This window comes from Prunus mume, linkage group LG4 (genome assembly GCF_029339155.1).
Source record: "Prunus mume cultivar Tortuosa linkage group LG4, ASM2933915v1, whole genome shotgun sequence".
Lineage (NCBI taxonomy): Eukaryota > Viridiplantae > Streptophyta > Magnoliopsida > Rosales > Rosaceae > Prunus > Prunus mume.
The window spans coordinates 24,282,497-24,299,816 of NC_142701.1; the positions used below are offsets into that span (position 1 = coordinate 24,282,497).

Genomic DNA, 17,320 nt, shown 5'->3' on the forward strand with positions numbered 1-17,320 from the left:
TTAACTAGTGAATGCAGACTTTTGCAAGGGTAGGAAGACATGGTGGGATCTACTATTTATAGGACGCGGACACTCTTTGTCGTGGCCACGACAAAAATAAATGTCAACATCCTTTGGTCACGGGTTGTTTGTAGCCAACATAAATTTTGGCCACATGCAATGTGTGATTTATAAGTGACTTTTCTAATAGTGAAAGAAAACATATTATTAGGCTACGCATGACATCATACATGAATAAGGGTGCAATATAGAGTAATACTAGAGATACCATCAATAATGAGGCGATTTTTTATTTATATAGATATGGATATGGACAGAGAGCTTCCATTGAGGGATCCCTCAAATAAGCTTATCAGAGGGACACCTCTTGTAGGGCCACTATGGATTGTATTTTACTAATCCAAACCATCTATTTTGTAGATACTCATTCAAAGATCATCTCTACAAAAAATCACTTGAATCCGATATCATTTGACCACTCAATTGAGTTATTGAAATTTTAGTACTTTCTTGAAGCACCATGTTCATTGATTTTGTAAGACACAATTGGATGTCGAAACAATGTCCGATTTGTCTAATTTTTTGTAAGGATGATCTATGAATGAAGACCTAAAAAATAGATGGTTTGGATCACTGGAAAAAAAATTGTAGGGTACCCTAAAGGGCGTCCCTCAAATAAAATTATTTGAGGGATCCCTCAATAGAAGGGGACTGTGGATATGGATAACATCTAGTTTTTTCTTAACAGCACTTGATCGACTAAATTATCTAAGTTAATGGATGAGGAGCCATGTGGATCAGTTGCATTTTCTGCTAGTTTCTTCCACTCAGCCTTCTTTTTCATTTTCTTACCCTTCTTTCCCTCCATCAACTCTCTAACAAGCATCTCCACTTCATCTCTCTTGACATCGTTATCAATCTCCATGCCACTGCCCCATTCATTGCAAGTATAATAACAATTGGTTCTCTGGTCAGCAAAGAATGGCCAGCAGATCGTTGGCACTCCTGCAGTCATACTCTCCATGGTTGAATTCCAACCGCTGTGTGTTAAAAACCTTCCAACTGATGGGTGGTTAAGGACTTCTTCTTGTGGGCAACAACTTGCTATTAGACCTCTTTCCTTCGTTTCCGCCACGAACTCAGGTGGCAAATATGCAGATTCACCAATAACCAAATCGGGCCTAATTACCCAAAAGAAGTAAAACTTGCTATTTGCAAGTCCCCAGCCAAACTCCACAAGGTTTTGCGGTGTCATGACCGCTATACTGCCAAAATTCACATAAACAACTGAATTTGAGGCCTTGGAATTTAGCCATTGACGGCACTCAGTTTCTTCTGTCCATAAACTGTATCCGATAGGGCTCAAAGAATCTTCTGGTATCTGATTGAGAAGTAATTGGATAGGACCAATGGTATAAAGAGGTGGAATCAGCATAGATGAGAGAGCATCCATAACATCTTTTTCCAAAGCATCAAATGTAAGAAAAACAACTGCTGAAGCTTTATCAACTTCATCTGTTGCTTCCATGCAGAAGTTGAACAACATTTCATCCTGATTTGTAGTTTGGATGAAGGTTGGAAGATCCCTTAGACGAATATCTTTCATCCCTGGAATCCAATCTATGACCTTGTCCAAATACCCGTTTTTCAAACACATCTACATTGACAGCGAATTAATGAATCAATGAAACATTTCATTTGCAACTTTAACAACAAATTCTCGTGTCAAACTGTCTAGCAAACTATGATCTATTGATTAGGTTTTATTCTTGCATAAAAACACAAGTCAGCTGGCATCTTATTTGCATAAAATCTCTATACTATTTATATAGATGTTTCATTCACCATTGAGTGGGACAAGTCCTTTTTCCATCAAAGTGCGATACTGTTTAAAGCCCATGAAGCTGCTTGCAGCAACAGTGTAAAACAGTGTGATAGGGATTCCAAGTTCTTCAGCTGCTGTGATTGTGAACATGGACAAGAAACGTCTGAAACTATGCAAGTCACCGGAGGAACACTACTTGCCGTCAATGTTTTCAAAGGCGAGGCGTTTTTAATAGCACTATACGAGGCGTAAGCCTTGAAGCGTTGAGGCGTAAGCCTTTTGAACATTAATTTATTTTAATAAGAATTTTTTTTGAATAATACAATACAATTAAATTGCACAACTAATTTTTATTGAACCATAACAATCTTTTAAATATAATTAAATATTTGGTAAGGATAGAAATTAGGGTTGTACTATACAATATACACACATATTGTTGTAAATGCATGAGTTGGTGGATGACCACCATACCTCTTAGTATTCCACCGTTGGATTTTATGTAACCTATGCACTAAGTATTTGTAATTAGTGCTTGTAACCTATAAGTATATTGTAAATGATGGTATTCAATCTCCTATCTTGTAAGCCTATAAATAAGTGGTTCTACCAAGATTAAGAGAAGAATAAATATGGTGAAACTTTATCTTTAGCATATCACTTCTCTCTACATTTTCTCCCTCTAGTTTTATAACACGTTATCAGCACGACATTGCTCTTGGTATGTTTTCTTTCTCTGAATTTTCTTTCTTCTTATATGAGCTAGAGTCATCACATGGTATAGAGTTTTTTGTACTCGCCATCAGATTTCATCATGCTTGTTTAAGAAAAAAAAAATTCTTATTCTTATTACACATGAATATAATGTCATGTTTTTGTTTTTATTTGTCTATTTATTTAATTTTAAGTATGATCTTAATTATTATGATGAGTTTGTATTATACAAAAGATCAGGGCCCGAAGTTCCTCGATCCTCATCATATAACTAGATTAGTACCTAGAGTTCTTTTGATTGAATCAGAACCTAGAGTTCTTTTGATTGAATCAGAACCTGAAGTTATTTGATTCCAAATAATTGAGGGCGTGAAGTTCCATGAATTTAAAGAGCACATAAGGACATGAAACTCCTCGATTTTGTATTAATCAAAATCAGAATTCCATGAGACCTACATATGTCAAGAACCTGAACTAGAAGTTTTGAGTGCACATACATCGATTTGAGTATGAAGTTCAAAGCACAACTATTAATTCAATTTATTTCGATCTACGTATTCGAACCTGAAGTTTCGAATATATATTGATATGAACCTGAAGTTCATAGTTTTTCATGGATCTTAATACTATATATGAACCTGAAGTTCATTACTTATTTGTGCCCATATGAACCTGAATTGGTTGGAAATCCAATTCTTAAACTTGTAGTTTTATCTACATATTGAATCCACATTAATATTGGATTATCTTGGAATTTCATAGTCTTTAATTTATTTATTTTATTCCTCGTTTATACCACTTTACTCATTTTGTTTTATTTTATTTATGTTGGGTTATTAGTTAATTTCGTTTTACAATAGTAATGTTTTGTATTACCGCCCCAATGTTGACAGCCAGAGGCGTCTATTGGAGAAACTTCCTACTTTCTTTTTTGGGTAGGAAGTTTACGATGTCATGAACCAAAAGTTCATGAGGCCCCAATATTACACAACTATTAAATTAGTTGAAGATTATGATATCATGAACTAGAAGTTCATTGACCGGATAACTTTTATGTTGCGGCATGACTATCTTGGCAATCCATGTTCCACAATGATACATAAGATTTTTATAAATTTGTAAGGACATCGTTTAAAGACTCAAAATATTGTCTTGTCCAACAAATATCATTACAAAGAATGCTCACAAAGAAAAGCTGTCATAAGATCATCTCAGTCAAAAATTGACTTTAAGCCATCTTTCATGAAATAATTTCAAGGGGATATTTGTGAGCGCCTATACAACATTTAATTATGGATCACTTCACCAGTTTTATTGAATGGGCCTACTAAAATGGTCACATATTTGTCTCTTGTCAAGACGCTTACGAGCACAACTCCCACATTATCCAATCCAGTCAATTTGAATTGATAATGATGGTGAGTTTATTTTCCTACATTTTGAGATAATTTTCCAGCCGTTAAGGGGAGAAATGACAGTTCCTGAATAACGTCGTGAAATAATGTTGAATCAGTCCGCTTTGTCTCATCAAGATAATGCATATATAAAGTTATGAATATGCAAGCATGGATTGATATTCATGTATCACAATCCATTAACATCACAATAAGTGACTATGAGCATGACAAAAATATAGGTTCTAAAAACTTAACTCCCTAGAAGTGGAGATTATCTGAAAAATTCAAGCCCTATAAAAAATAACGCTCTATATGAGGTTATGATCCACATATTCTAATTAATTCATCGTAAAATATATGTTTATACTTTATCCCATAAGTGACAACATCAGCCCCTAAAGAGGCATTGGTACCCCAAAGCAATGAGATGCTTACAAATTATGCATGCGCATGCACATGAGAATTGTGGGATCACGAATTGATGATACATTTGGTTTATTAGTAGCTACTACAATCATCAAGGGCTATGATTATATTAAATCGCCTTATGAATGTCGACAAGTTAAGTGATTGGCCAAAATGGAAATAGGCAATTCCATTTATCACTAAATATGAAGTGTGGGATATTGAACCTATAGCTCAAACACCAAATTACAAATGTTAAGTATGAAGGTTACGAATTGGTGTTTGTGAAGTGAAATAAGATCACTAATATGACATAAGATTTCCTCGTAGAGACATGTTTTTAGTCTCCCATCTCATCGTAGATGCATCCACATTTCTATAAGTGCAGTTGTTATTTTAATGCGAAACTTATAGCATGTGTTAAATGCATATTTAATAAGACTATATGGTATAAGGAAATCCTCAAAGCTCATGAAATATTTGAGATATATCGGATGAAGTGACCCCTTGAAGGATATAAAGTACCACAATATTCTTAATTAAGAGTTAACACTAAGAGTTAGAGTATTTTGATGTCAAATTTGATATTGTTGTAACATATTCTAACTATTAAATTATTTGTTGATGCTCCTAAAGATTTCAATCATTTGAAAAGTGAAAAGCAGGTCGAATAGTATGATAGACAATCATGTATGAAGACAATGTTGCTTGTATTGCTCAAATTAGAGAAGGGGAGATATTAATCAGGGGGAGCATCCCAATTCTTCTGCATACAGGACATATGCGCGTTGTACTCTTTTTCCCTTCAACTAGGTTTTTGTCCCACTGGGTTTTTCCTAGCAAGGTTTTAACGAGGCAACATAAGCGCATCCAACACCATATTAATGATCCAGAAGAAAGTTACACTTTTTTTCCCTTCACTTTGGTTTTGTCCCACTGGAGCAAGGTTTTTAATGAGGGAACTATGTCATTGTATGGTGGACATCCAAAGGGGAGTGTTGTAAATGCATGAGTTGGTGGATGACCACCATGCCTCTTAGTATTCCACCGTTGGATTTTATGTAACCTATGCACTAAGTATTTGTAATTAGTGCTTGTAACCTATAAGTATATTGTAAATGATGGTATTCAATCTTCTATCTTGTAAGCCTATAAATAGGTGGTTCTACCAAAGATTAAGAGAAGAATAAATATGGTGAAACTTTATCTTTAGCATATTACTTCTCTCTACATTTTCTCCCTCTAGTTTTATAACACATATATATATATATATAATTCCATGTGTTAATATATTAATTTAGAAAGAAAAAAAAAAGGTAAGTAGAAAACGGCTGGAAATAGAAAAGGCAGGAATATTGGATGAAGGGAAGCAACAAGTGAGGGGAAAAAAAAGGGAAGCGGACAAAAAAACTTGCGTGGTTTTTTTACACTCCAATCAAACGACGTCGTTTCGTTAGAAAAAACCTATAAAAGAATTTTAGTTTTCCTCGCAGCACCAAATTTGCGAAGCTGAAAATTTCTTCCTTTTCAGAGTGTCCAGATCTTGCGCGCCTTGTAATGCTACCTAACGCCTTCCCAGCGCTAAACGTGCAACTCGCGAAACAACCGATCGCCTAGGGCATTTTCCGGCCGCCTCGCTCCAAAGAGCGCTCCGACGCGCTTGAAAGCATGCCTTTAAAAACACTACTTGCCGTCTCATTGAGTTTTACGAGGAGCTCAAGAAACGGAGCCAAGACCAAGAAATTTCTAACTTTATCTGATTCGAGAAGGCCATCTGGAATGGTTTCGAATCAAAAATCAGGCAAGCCATCAAGAGAATCAGGTCCAAGAGATTTAAGAAAGCGCCTGTGGTTGAACTCTGTGTTGACAAAGGTTGTGTGAAAGTCTCTATGGTGGAGGAGTTTTGCTCATTTGAGCATTGCCTTTATATGGCTTTGAACTGGAAAAGGAAGACAAACAACGTGAGGCTTATTAACAACTACAGTTGAAGCCATATCTTAGGTTTTGTTATATAATGTATGTGCGTGACTTGCTCAAATGCAGATTATTTATAGGGCAAAGTGTATTGGGCTAGTGGCGGATCCAGGATTCAAAAGACAAGTAGGCGAAATTTACCTTAAAAACTCGACGGTACGACTAAATTTTATTCATAAAAATAAAAAAATATACCTAGTCAGGGGGGACGTAATGAGCCTTACCCTCAAATATGCATATCTATATATAAATAAAAGCTTAACAAAAAAAAAAAAAAAAAAAAGTAAATGCAATGCAACCCAAAACTAAACTATTTAAATCTAAAACTTTACCCAACGAGGCTTAGAAATCTTAAATTCCTCAATTATCTCTTTATTATCAATATTATTAGCAAACTCTCTTTCAATGTGGAGAATCATGCAATCAGCATGGAATTCATCGGCTATGGTGCTCCGAAGTCAATTCTTAATAATTCTCATACATGAGAAAGCTCGTTCTGTTGTTGCTGTAGAAACAGGAAGAGTTAACACCAACTGAATCAACCTGTAAAGCAAATGGTAGTTTTTTGTCAAAGTTGTTTCCACCAACTGTTAACATAACTGAGAAAGAGTGGTGAGGTCCTTAAAACAGGGAAGACTATGCATATCATTTTGAAAATACCTCAACTCAATTTCTAAAGCTTTCAAGTCACTTGGACTGAAATCAGCAGGATATAATTTCTCAGCAAGTTTACATAGATGCCCAATATTGAATGATTTGAAGGAATTAAGAGGATCAAATGCTGAGCTAAGAATAAGAAGTTCAACAATTTGCTTTGGAAATCTATCATTTAACTCCCTCAACATGCAATCTATCACATCATTAAATACATCAATGCGATAGTAATGTTCAACTATAATAAAATCTTTTTGTTGACAAAAAAGACGCGTGCCCATCATATAATGAGAACTCATATCAGGAACATCAATACCATGTTGTTCACAAAATGATACCACACTCATGAATACATCATCCCAGTCATGTGCTCTCATATCTTGGAATTGTGATTTTGTGTTTTCAACAAAGTTTAAAGCACTTAACAATATCTTGAGTCTTTGTTTGAAACACTTGACAAAGAAAGTTGGTCAATCCCATAATTTTATCCATCAAAAGCAATGAAAACACAAACTCAAGACATCATAGCAATATAGTTACTCTATGCATCGCCACGAAATTGTTGGTTAGTTCCATAATCACTGATTTCCTGGAGAAGTATTTTAGTCTCTTTAAATAAACTCATCAAACTTGTAATAGAGGCAAAGTGAGATCCCCAACGAGTGGCTCTAACTCGTTTCAAACTACGACCTTGATTAAGTCCTCTACCTGTCTCAAGTTCCCCAGAATCCAACAACTCTTTGAGTTCTGTTTTTCAAATTAAATTTAACTCATTACGACACTTAGCAGAAGCACTAACAAAATTTACAATGTTAGTCAACGTTGAAAAAAATCTCCATACAACTTTCACATCTTTCACATGCTTATATTGCTTTTTATTGTTTGTTAAAGGAGAAAGTAAGTGTGCTGGGCTATTGTTTTTGTTAAAGGGAAAATTTTGAGTGGGTTGGGTTTGAGTAGGCAGAAGAAATTTGATTGTATTGGGTATTTGGGTAATTTTTGGTTTGGCAAAAAATAGAGTAGGCGGCTGCCTACCCTGCTCTTAGGGTAAGACCGCCCCTGGTGGGTTGGGTTTGAGTAGGGAGAAGAAATTTAATTGTATTGTGTACTAGGTAATTTTTGGTTTGACAAAAAATGGAGTAGGCGGCTGCCTACCCTGTCCTTAGGGTAGGACCGCCCTTGGGGCTAGCTAGCTACCTTTCAACGGGAGCATTTTTGTTTACTACTTTAATCCAATGTGTACCTCACTATCTTTTAAAAAATTGACACCTGTCCATGAAAATGCTCCCCTTTTCAAGCGGGCAGATTTACTCCTTCTATGTAAACACTTAAAGCTTCGATTATTGGTCAAACAAAAAAAAAAAGGTTCGATTATTGGTTCTACTTACTACCACTCACTCAATTTGCCAAAAGATTTATTCTTTTTAGTAATATTGGATCTCAAGATCTTCTTTAATTAAGGTTGTTTGTTTTGTCCTCATATTTTAATTTCATGTCTTGTCTTCTAATAATTATTAAGCCTTTGGTCAGATGACTGGTAGATATCATTCATTAATTAATTATTAAGCCTTTGTTTTTGTTGTAAATACTTTGAGAAAATATTATCTGTATGCATATAAAAAGAATATATGTGTACCCTTTTTACACAACAAGAAAGGGATAATTTCCCAAAAAACAAAGCATGAAATTCAAAACTAAAAGAAATCATCAATCACCATACCTATTAATTAAACAATTCGGACTTCAACCTTCATTGAAACATGTAGAAATAATTGGCAAAAGTGTTTGTCAATAGAAAGTTTCTTTGTCATAGTTCAAAAATGTGAAATTGGGCTCGATGCTTTTTATTTCTTGATTTTATTCAACTAGGTTAACTAGCTTAGATTATGAATTTAATGAATAAGTTGGCCTTTTTGGAGCATAGCTTTTCTTAATTTTGAATCGAATAATTGGGCCTAACATAATTTTCATATATGAATTTTTTCATATAAAGTGGCATACTAGGTAGGGAGTCGTTCTATATGTGGTGAGGGTGCAATATTATATAGACTATATGTACCTTCATATTAGCTACATGATTTATCTAAATAGTAACTTCACTGAAGTTTAATGAAATGATCATGTTCATATTAGCCACATGATTCATAAATTGTGCCCACCCTCTATTTTTTTTTTTTTTTTTTTTAATGACCTTTCCTATTGAAAGGGGCGATAACATATTAAACTCACACACACAACACGGATGCTAGGAGTTGAACCTAGAACCTTGCCTGAGGAAGTAAATACTCCAAACCACTACACTAGTGGGTCCTTTGCGTGCCCACCCTAATATATGTATATATATGGTATCAATTGTTACATCACTAATGTCTACAAAATATGAATAAATTTTTAAAATAATAAATAAATTTTTAAAATAATATAATTCCTTGACCATATTTTGAATTTATATATGCACTCATGGATACGTGCAAAGAAACATCAGTTGATCAAAACATCAAGGAAACAATTTGATCAAGACAAAGAGACAACTTCCATTTCTTGGTGATGTAAGGACTACGGAAGATGCTATACAATAATTCGGTTCATTTACCTTCAAAATTAAAGCGTGCCCTCTTCATTTCTGTCATTTTGGGTTACAGCTGCATCATTGATGGGGATCGGGGTCCGAACACAGGTCACCAACAACACACATGAGCATCGAAATCTAGGGTTAGTTCAAACTCACATATATGATAGTAAATCCATGCACCAAATAAACTATTTCAATAATTATCAACACAAATTCCCCTACCACTATTACATTAGCCTTATCTATAGCCTTTACAAGACTTGGGCACTAAGACTACTTGGTCCAAAAGTAAACTAATTAATTATAAAATCATACATAAATAATAAAAGATATCCTAAAACCACCTAAATAAGAAAATAACAATATCTCATGAAATAGCTAATTAAATGGTAATTATTCATATGCTCTTGCATCATACTCTCTTGGTCAGAAAGAATTCGTCCTCGAATTCAAGCATTTGATTGAGGAAATAGAATCTTTAATTGATTCATATTAATTATGGACCTGTTAGCACCTAATTGAAACCTTCCTTACCAAATAAAAAGATATTTAGAATATTTGACCTTTTTGGAACAATTCCAATTATCAAAGAATTGTCAATCCAAATGTCATTAAATTGACAAGATTAACTGAGTTTTCGGCAATATTTCCTTCAAATGTGTCTTGCTGGTATTGCTTTAAAAGTGCATGCCCGACTTCCTCTGGGTCCAGCGCCTTCAAGATTACACTAGATTCAACTTATTGTTTACTCTTACGAAATACTTTTTTTCAGAATTTTTCTCAACCTCAAAACAAATTTGGCAATCGTCTTCTAAACAACGATCAAATATTGAAGGTAAATCTAAATTTAATAACTTTGATGAAGAACAAAATGAACCAAAATTACTAAATCCAATTGTACCTTCAAAGACACAATGAGAATCACCGTGCCCCTCTTCACTTGACTCACATAGTGGAGTGCAACAATGAAAAGGGCTATCTCCCTTGTACTCCTCACTGAGACTCCCATGGATTAGAGTGTCGATGCAAGCTACTCAGTCATGCATCCCTCCTCGGTAGAACTCTTACCTATATGCGTTTGAGTTCGTTGCATATGATGTGTTCCATAAGTTGTTGTTGCATCCTCCTAATTTTCTCCATGTCGTTGTAGTTGTCAACACGACCCTCCATCCAAAAACCTCCCCTAGAAAGCGGATCTTGATGCATTAATACTTGGATATAAGTAGAAAGATAAGGCCGAGTACAACTTGCTTGCTAGCTATTTTAGGTATGCCACTACACACACAAAAAAGTGGCAATAGTTACCATTATTTGGTGACTACCAAAAAGGGCTTTTGTTGGTGACTTAAGTGTGCGGTACATTTTAGCTATTTTGTGTGTGGTACATTTTAGCTATTTTGTGTCGTTATCTGACTATTGTATGGGGATTGAAAACATAATAAGTTTCCTCCTTCATACTTGAATTTGAATCTAGTGATATATATATATACAAGTGATATTAGGGGAGGGAGGAATTGAATCTAGGATTTCAGATGCGAGGATGAATGTTCTTAACCACTTGAGCTACAAGCTCCTTACTTATCCTTAATATAAATTAAGGAGTCATATATAGGTTTGCATTAAATACTAGTAAACCATAATATGCTAACTCTGTGTCATATCATGTGAAAATTGCACCTAGGAGCCAAATCAATAGTAAGGCCCTTCTAACTTTTGACCCAAAAAAAAAAAACAATAATAAAGCGTTCTTAAGGTTTCAGAGCGCCCTCGACTTTCTATGTGCATTCATACTATCTGTTTTTAAATACTTTGAGAAACTATAATAGGAACTCAAATTAAGATTGTAACATATAAAAAGAACGTATGTACATCAATTCTAGTATAATAATACATATTTACTTGCACATATACTCACAAAATATTCTTCAAAATTGTGAATCTTAACTAAAAATATAAAGTCTAGACTAATTTCCCAAAAAACTAAGCATGAAATTCAAAATTAAAAGAGATTCAAAGTTAAACAATCGGACTTCAGCCTTCATTGAAACATGTAGAAAGAATTGGTAAAGCGAAAAAGTGTTTGTCAACAGAAAGCTTCTTTTTAATAGTTCACTTATACTATGATTAATGAATAAGTGGGCCTTTTTGGAGTATACTTCTTCTTAATTTTTAACTGAATAATTGGGTCTGACATAATTTTTATACATAAATTCTTTCTATTGTTTCTTTCTATTGTTTAGATATTTATTTACCATCTGAATTGTCTTTGCAATTAGAGTTGTAAGCCGTCAACACTGAAGCATATAGTATTTCTGGGGAAAAAAAAATAGTAAATTTGGCTTACACCCTTCAAATTCAATTTACCGTACCTAAAACCCTTCACTTTTTGTTCCTATAAATAATACCCAATTTGTATAAGTAAAAACCCATGATTAGGATTCAACTCAGCAAGTTACCTAATTAAGCATAAAATCTGATTTATTGTACTTTTCAGATTCCAAAAATACCCCCAACTAAGCTATTATTGCATTTTGTATATTAATGTAGGAATCAATATGGAAACAGTTTTTAATTGGATTGTATATAATGACAGATGTTGAATTTGGAAAAATCTCCAAATAGTTGTAATAGACGTAGGAATTAATTTTGAAACATTTAAAAAAAATTAACAATAAATTCAAATTTGGGTAGTCGGTTTGTTTAATAAAATGTTTATGTTATTTTCTTTTTATGAATTATACATGACTAATAATCCACTTTATAATTGTTTATGAATAAAACTATACATACTAATTATGTTGAAAAAATAATGTACCTATTACTTGTTTGTTTTATGAAAAATACAATTTACCTAGTATGAAAAGTGTACATAATTATCTATTCCAATATACCTACATTATACGACATCCAATACCTACATTAATTTTAATGTACTTACAATTAGGATTTAGGTATTATATGTCATCCAATGTACCTACCATTTGAATAATATACCTACTACGAATAAAGTACATATTATTTATCTAAATAATGTACCTATTTTTTTCTATAAATAATATAGCCTTTTTTCTCTGAAGAAAGTACCTATTATTTGTTTTATTAAAAGTAATTTTTTTAAATGAACCTATTTTCTCTCTCCAAATAACTTACCTATTTTTTTCCTCTAATAATGTACCTATTTTTCATAGGTACATTATTGGATATGTAATTTATTGGATACCTATATTTTATAAATTTGTATATTTTATATGTATATATTTATATTATAATTTTCATAGGTACATTATTGGATATGTAATTTACAGATTTTTTTTTTTTGTTTGCAATTTTAGGGGGCGAGATGTGAGAGGGAATGACAACTATAAGAAATGGGGTGATTGATATGCTATTAATAGGGAGTATATTAATTACAATTATGACAGTTAATGAAATGCTTGAAATAAATTATAAATAAAATATGAAGTTTAGTGGCAACGATGTAAAAACATAGAAATACTACGACCTCTTATATCATACTGGTCATTTAAATTTGAAATTGGGTTTTACATATAGATTTATAAAGTTATGGGTATACGTCTAGGAAATAGAAAATGTAAGGATCTATATTGGACAAGCCCAAAAAAAAACAATATATAATAGTAACACACAGGTTTTACAGGCCTGAGTACATCTAGTTAATTAATTGAGACAACAGCAATAATTAACATCTTATGGTAAAATCTTTAGCTTTTTCTTAATAGCACTTGATTCACTAAATTGTCCAAGTTTGTGGATGAAGAACCATGTGGCCCAGTAGCTTCTTCTGCAAGTTTCTTCCACTCCATGACCTTATTTTTCATCTTCTTACCCTTCTCACCCTCCATTAACTCTTTGACAAGCTTCTCTACCTCATCCCTCTTCACATCATTACTAATCTCCATGCCAATGCCCCATTCATTGCAAGTATAGCGACAGTCCATTTGCTGGTCTCCGAAGAATGGCCAACAGAGCATAGGAACTCCAGCGGTAAGGCTCTCAACCGTTGAATTCCAACCGCTGTGCGTTAAAAATCCTCCAACTGATGGGTGGTTAAGGACTTGCTCTTGTGGGCACCACCCTGCTATTAGACTTCGTTCCTTAGTTTCAGCCACAAACTCAGGCGGAAAAATAGCGGATTCTCCAATAACAAGATCAGGTCTAATTACCCAAAAGAATGGAAGCTTGCTATTTGCAAGTCCCCACCCAAACTCCACAAGCTGTTCTGATGTCATGACTGCTATACTGCCGAAATTCACATAGACAACTGAGTTTGGTGTGTTCGTGTTTAGCCACTCGAGGCATTCAGTTTCTTCTTTCCATAGACTGTATCCCATCATTTTCAAAGGGTGTTCTGGTATTTCATTGAGATGCAATTGAAGAGGTCCAATGGAGTAAACACGGGGAAGCATAAATGAGAGAGCATCCAAAACATCTGGCTCCAAGGCATGAAAAGTATGAATAATGATTGCTGAAGCTTCATGAGCTCTGTCGGTTTCTTCCATGATGAAGTTAAACAAGATGTCATCCGGATTTGTGGTACGAAAGAAGGTCGGGAGATCCCTTAAACGGATATCTCTCATTCCTGGGATCCAATCTATTACGGTATCCAGATAGCCATTTGTGAAACAGCTCTCATCTGCAATAGTACAAATGAAATTCAATTGAAGAAACATTTTATTTGCATGTTTAGAAACAAGAAATTAAGAGTTAACCATAAGCTAAACAACAATTGCTTCAATTAAAAGGTTATATATTTCACCTTTGAGTGGTGCAAGTCCTTTTTCGACCAAAGCACGAATTTGTTTAAATCCCATGAAGCTGCAGGCAGCTATAGTGTAGAACAGCACTATAGGGACTCCGATTTCTTCAGCTGCTGTGATTGTGAACGTGGACATGAAACCATCTGAAACTATGCAAGTCACAGGAGGATTGCTGGATGTTGATATGGCATCATTGTTGAGTTTTGCAAGGAGGGCAAGAAAGGGAGCCAAGAAATTTTGTTTTCTGATGGATTCACAAAGCAAGGTGACATCTTGTGTGGCATCTTCATCTGAATCGGGAAGGCTATCCGGGATGGCTTCAAATTGAAAATCAGGCAAGCCATCAAGGGAATTGGGTCCTAGAGATTTAAGAAAGCGCTTGTGATTGAACTCTGTGTTAACAAAGGTTATATGAAAACCTCTGTGGTGGAGGAGCTTTGCAAATTTAAGCATTGCCTTTATATGACTTTGAGCAGGAATTGGAATGCAAACAGCATGTGGCTTAGTAGCTACTTCTTTGGAATCCATCTTAGCTTTTGTGTGTGCATTGCAGTGCTTGCAAATGCAGATTATTTATACAGCAAAACTGAGCTACTTTTCAACGTGTCCTGTTTTGGCTCTCTGTTTTTTCCCAGTCAAAATAGGAAATTGAGGATAATGTCAAAAAAAGAAGTCGTCAAACAAATTGAGGTAATGAGATGAAGTAGCAAAGTGAAACTGGTATCTTCACTTTACCTGCAACATAAATAACTATATAGTGGTAGAAATTGTTGCTCAAGTATTTCTAGAAGTTAGTCATTGGTTGATATAGATAGTCAAATTTTCGACTAGTATAAGGGAATGTGAAATTACTTGTATGAAAGTTCGTCATTGGTTGATAGATAGTCAAATTTTCAACACACAAATATCTATGCAAAGAAAAGTCAGTTGACAAAATGATTTATGGAATGCAAACATCTCAATTGTCATTGCTATAAAAAAAAAATTTTAAAAATAAAAAAAAATTGTTCCTATGTTCATGTTATCTTGTATCTTTCAGTGATTAATGTTAGATCTTAAAACCATAACAGATACAACATGCTAAAATATGAATATGGTTTGAATACTTTATATTCAGTTGTATTTTTCTCCATAAGGAAGTTTATATAGGAGTTTATATAAGTGCTTTATAAGGAAATAGATACAGTAATTAAATAGGATAGTATCTCCTAAATATACAATGATTTGTCAATTATGTAAAATAAGAAAGTAAATCCCTAAATTAATCAAGGAAATAAATCTCTTTGTTTAATTAGGAGAGTCACGCCAACACTCCTCCTCAAGTTGGTGCATATACATCACTAAAGCCCAACTTGCTACGTGAGTTATAAAATACTCTTCCACAAACAGCTTTTGTAAAAACATCTACCAATTGATCTTCTGAGTTTATGAATGGGAGGCGAATGATCTTATTCTCAATTTTTTCTTTGTTGAAATGTCTATCCATCTCAACATGCTCGGTTCGATCATTTTGAACTAGATTATGAGCAATATCGATAGCTGACTTGTTGTCACAATGCAACTCTATTGGCTTTTCTAGTTTGAAGCCCAATTCTGTCAAGAGTCTTCTGATCCACAATAATTCACAAACTTCTTGAGTCATTCCTTTATACTTTGCTTCTATACTAGACCGAGAAACCACATTTTGTTTTTTACTCCGCCAAGTGACTAGGTTACCTCCCACGAATGTAAAGTAAACAAAAGTAGAGTGTCTATATGTAATGGACCCAGTCCAATCAACATTTGTATATCCAACAACTTCAAGATCTCCATTTTTTTAGAACATTAATCCTTTCCCAGGGGCTGACTTTAAGTATCTTAAAATCCGATCAACTACATTCCTATGAGAAACACTGAGTGATTGCATAAACTGACTAACCACACTCATAACATATACAATATATGGTCTTATGTGTGCCAGGTATATCAACTTTCTAAGAAGGTCGGGAGATCCCTTAAACGGATATCTCTCATTCCTGGGATCCAATCTATTACGGTGTCCAGATAGCCATTTGTGAAACAGCTCTCATCTGCAATAGTACAAATGAAATTCAATTGAAGAAACATTTTATTTGCATGTTTAGAAACAAGAAATTAAGAGTTAACCATAAGCTAAACAACAATTGCTTCAATTAAAAGGTTATATATTTCACCTTTGAGTGGTGCAAGTCCTTTTTCGACCAAAGCACGAATTTGTTTAAATCCCATGAAGCTGCAGGCAGCTATAGTGTAGAACAGCATTATAGGGACTCCGATTTTTTCAGCAGCTGTGATTGTGAACGTGGACATGAAACCATCTGAAACTATGCAAGTCACAGGAGGATTGCTGGATGTTGATATGGCATCATTGTTGAGTTTTGCAAGGAGGGCAAGAAAGGGAGCCAATAAATTTTGTTTTCTGACGGATTCACAAAGCAAGGTGACATCTTGTGTGGCATCTTCATCTGAATCCGGAAGGCTATCTGGGATGGCTTCAAATTGAAAATCAGGCAAGCCATCAAGGGAATTGGGTCCTAGATTTAAGAAAGCGCTTGTGATTGAACTCTGTGTTAACAAAGGTTATATGAAAACCTCTGTGGTGGAGGAGCTTTGCAAATTTAAGCATTGCCTTTATATGACTTTGAGCAGGAACTGGAATGCAAAGAGCATGTGGCTTAGTAGCTACTTCTTTGGAATCCATCTTAGCTTTTGTGTGTGCATTGCAGTGCTTGCAAATGCAGATTATTTATAAAGCAAAACTGAGCTGCTTTTCAATTTGTCCTGTTTTGGCTCTCTATGCAGGTAAAGATATCTAGAGAGAGAAGAAAGTTGTCAGACAAATTGAGATGTAAGTAGCAAAATGGATCTTCACTTTACCTGCAACATAAATAACTAATCTACAAGTTAGTCATTGGTTGATAGTCAAATTTTCGACACACGAGTAACTGTGCAAAGAAAAGTCAGTTGATCAATCAAGACAAAA

General features: G+C 34.3%; 1 protein-coding gene, 1 long non-coding RNA gene and 2 pseudogenes across 3 annotated transcripts; all 4 read right to left on the reverse strand.

Annotated features, from left to right (window-relative positions):
* Positions 1-730: 730 nt before the first annotated feature.
* On the reverse strand, positions 731-6,335 carry LOC148918237 (7-deoxyloganetin glucosyltransferase-like; annotated as a pseudogene).
* Positions 6,336-6,430: 95 nt separating this feature from the next.
* LOC148918238 (uncharacterized) lies at positions 6,431-10,633 on the reverse strand. The gene is made up of 3 exons (XR_016126444.1): positions 10,443-10,633; positions 9,563-9,611; positions 6,431-6,858 (listed from the first exon to the last, which is right to left on the reverse strand). It is a non-coding gene; the product is annotated as an uncharacterized LOC148918238 (long non-coding RNA).
* A 2,330-nt stretch (positions 10,634-12,963) lies between these two features.
* Positions 12,964-14,899, reverse strand: LOC103328848 (7-deoxyloganetin glucosyltransferase-like). The gene is made up of 2 exons (XM_089051310.1): positions 14,319-14,899; positions 12,964-14,195 (listed from the first exon to the last, which is right to left on the reverse strand). The coding sequence occupies exons 1-2, from the start codon at positions 14,845-14,847 to the stop codon at positions 13,264-13,266; spliced, it is 1,461 nt and encodes a 486-aa protein (XP_088907436.1). The 5' UTR covers positions 14,848-14,899; the 3' UTR covers positions 12,964-13,263.
* Positions 14,900-15,484: 585 nt separating this feature from the next.
* LOC148918239 (7-deoxyloganetin glucosyltransferase-like) lies at positions 15,485-17,195 on the reverse strand (annotated as a pseudogene). Its single transcript, XR_016126194.1, has 2 exons — positions 16,512-17,195; positions 15,485-16,388 (listed from the first exon to the last, which is right to left on the reverse strand). The product of XR_016126194.1 is annotated as a 7-deoxyloganetin glucosyltransferase-like (transcript).
* Between the last annotated feature and the right edge of the window lie 125 nt (positions 17,196-17,320).

Coding starts and splice junctions, on each gene's coding strand:
- LOC103328848 (XM_089051310.1), bottom strand. CDS start 14,847: ATGGATTCCAAAGAAGTAGCTACTAAGCCACATGCTGTTTGCATTCCA. Junction 14,196..14,318: donor AGGACTTGCACCACTCAAAG/GTGAAATATATA, acceptor GTACTATTGCAG/ATGAGAGCTGTTTCACAAAT.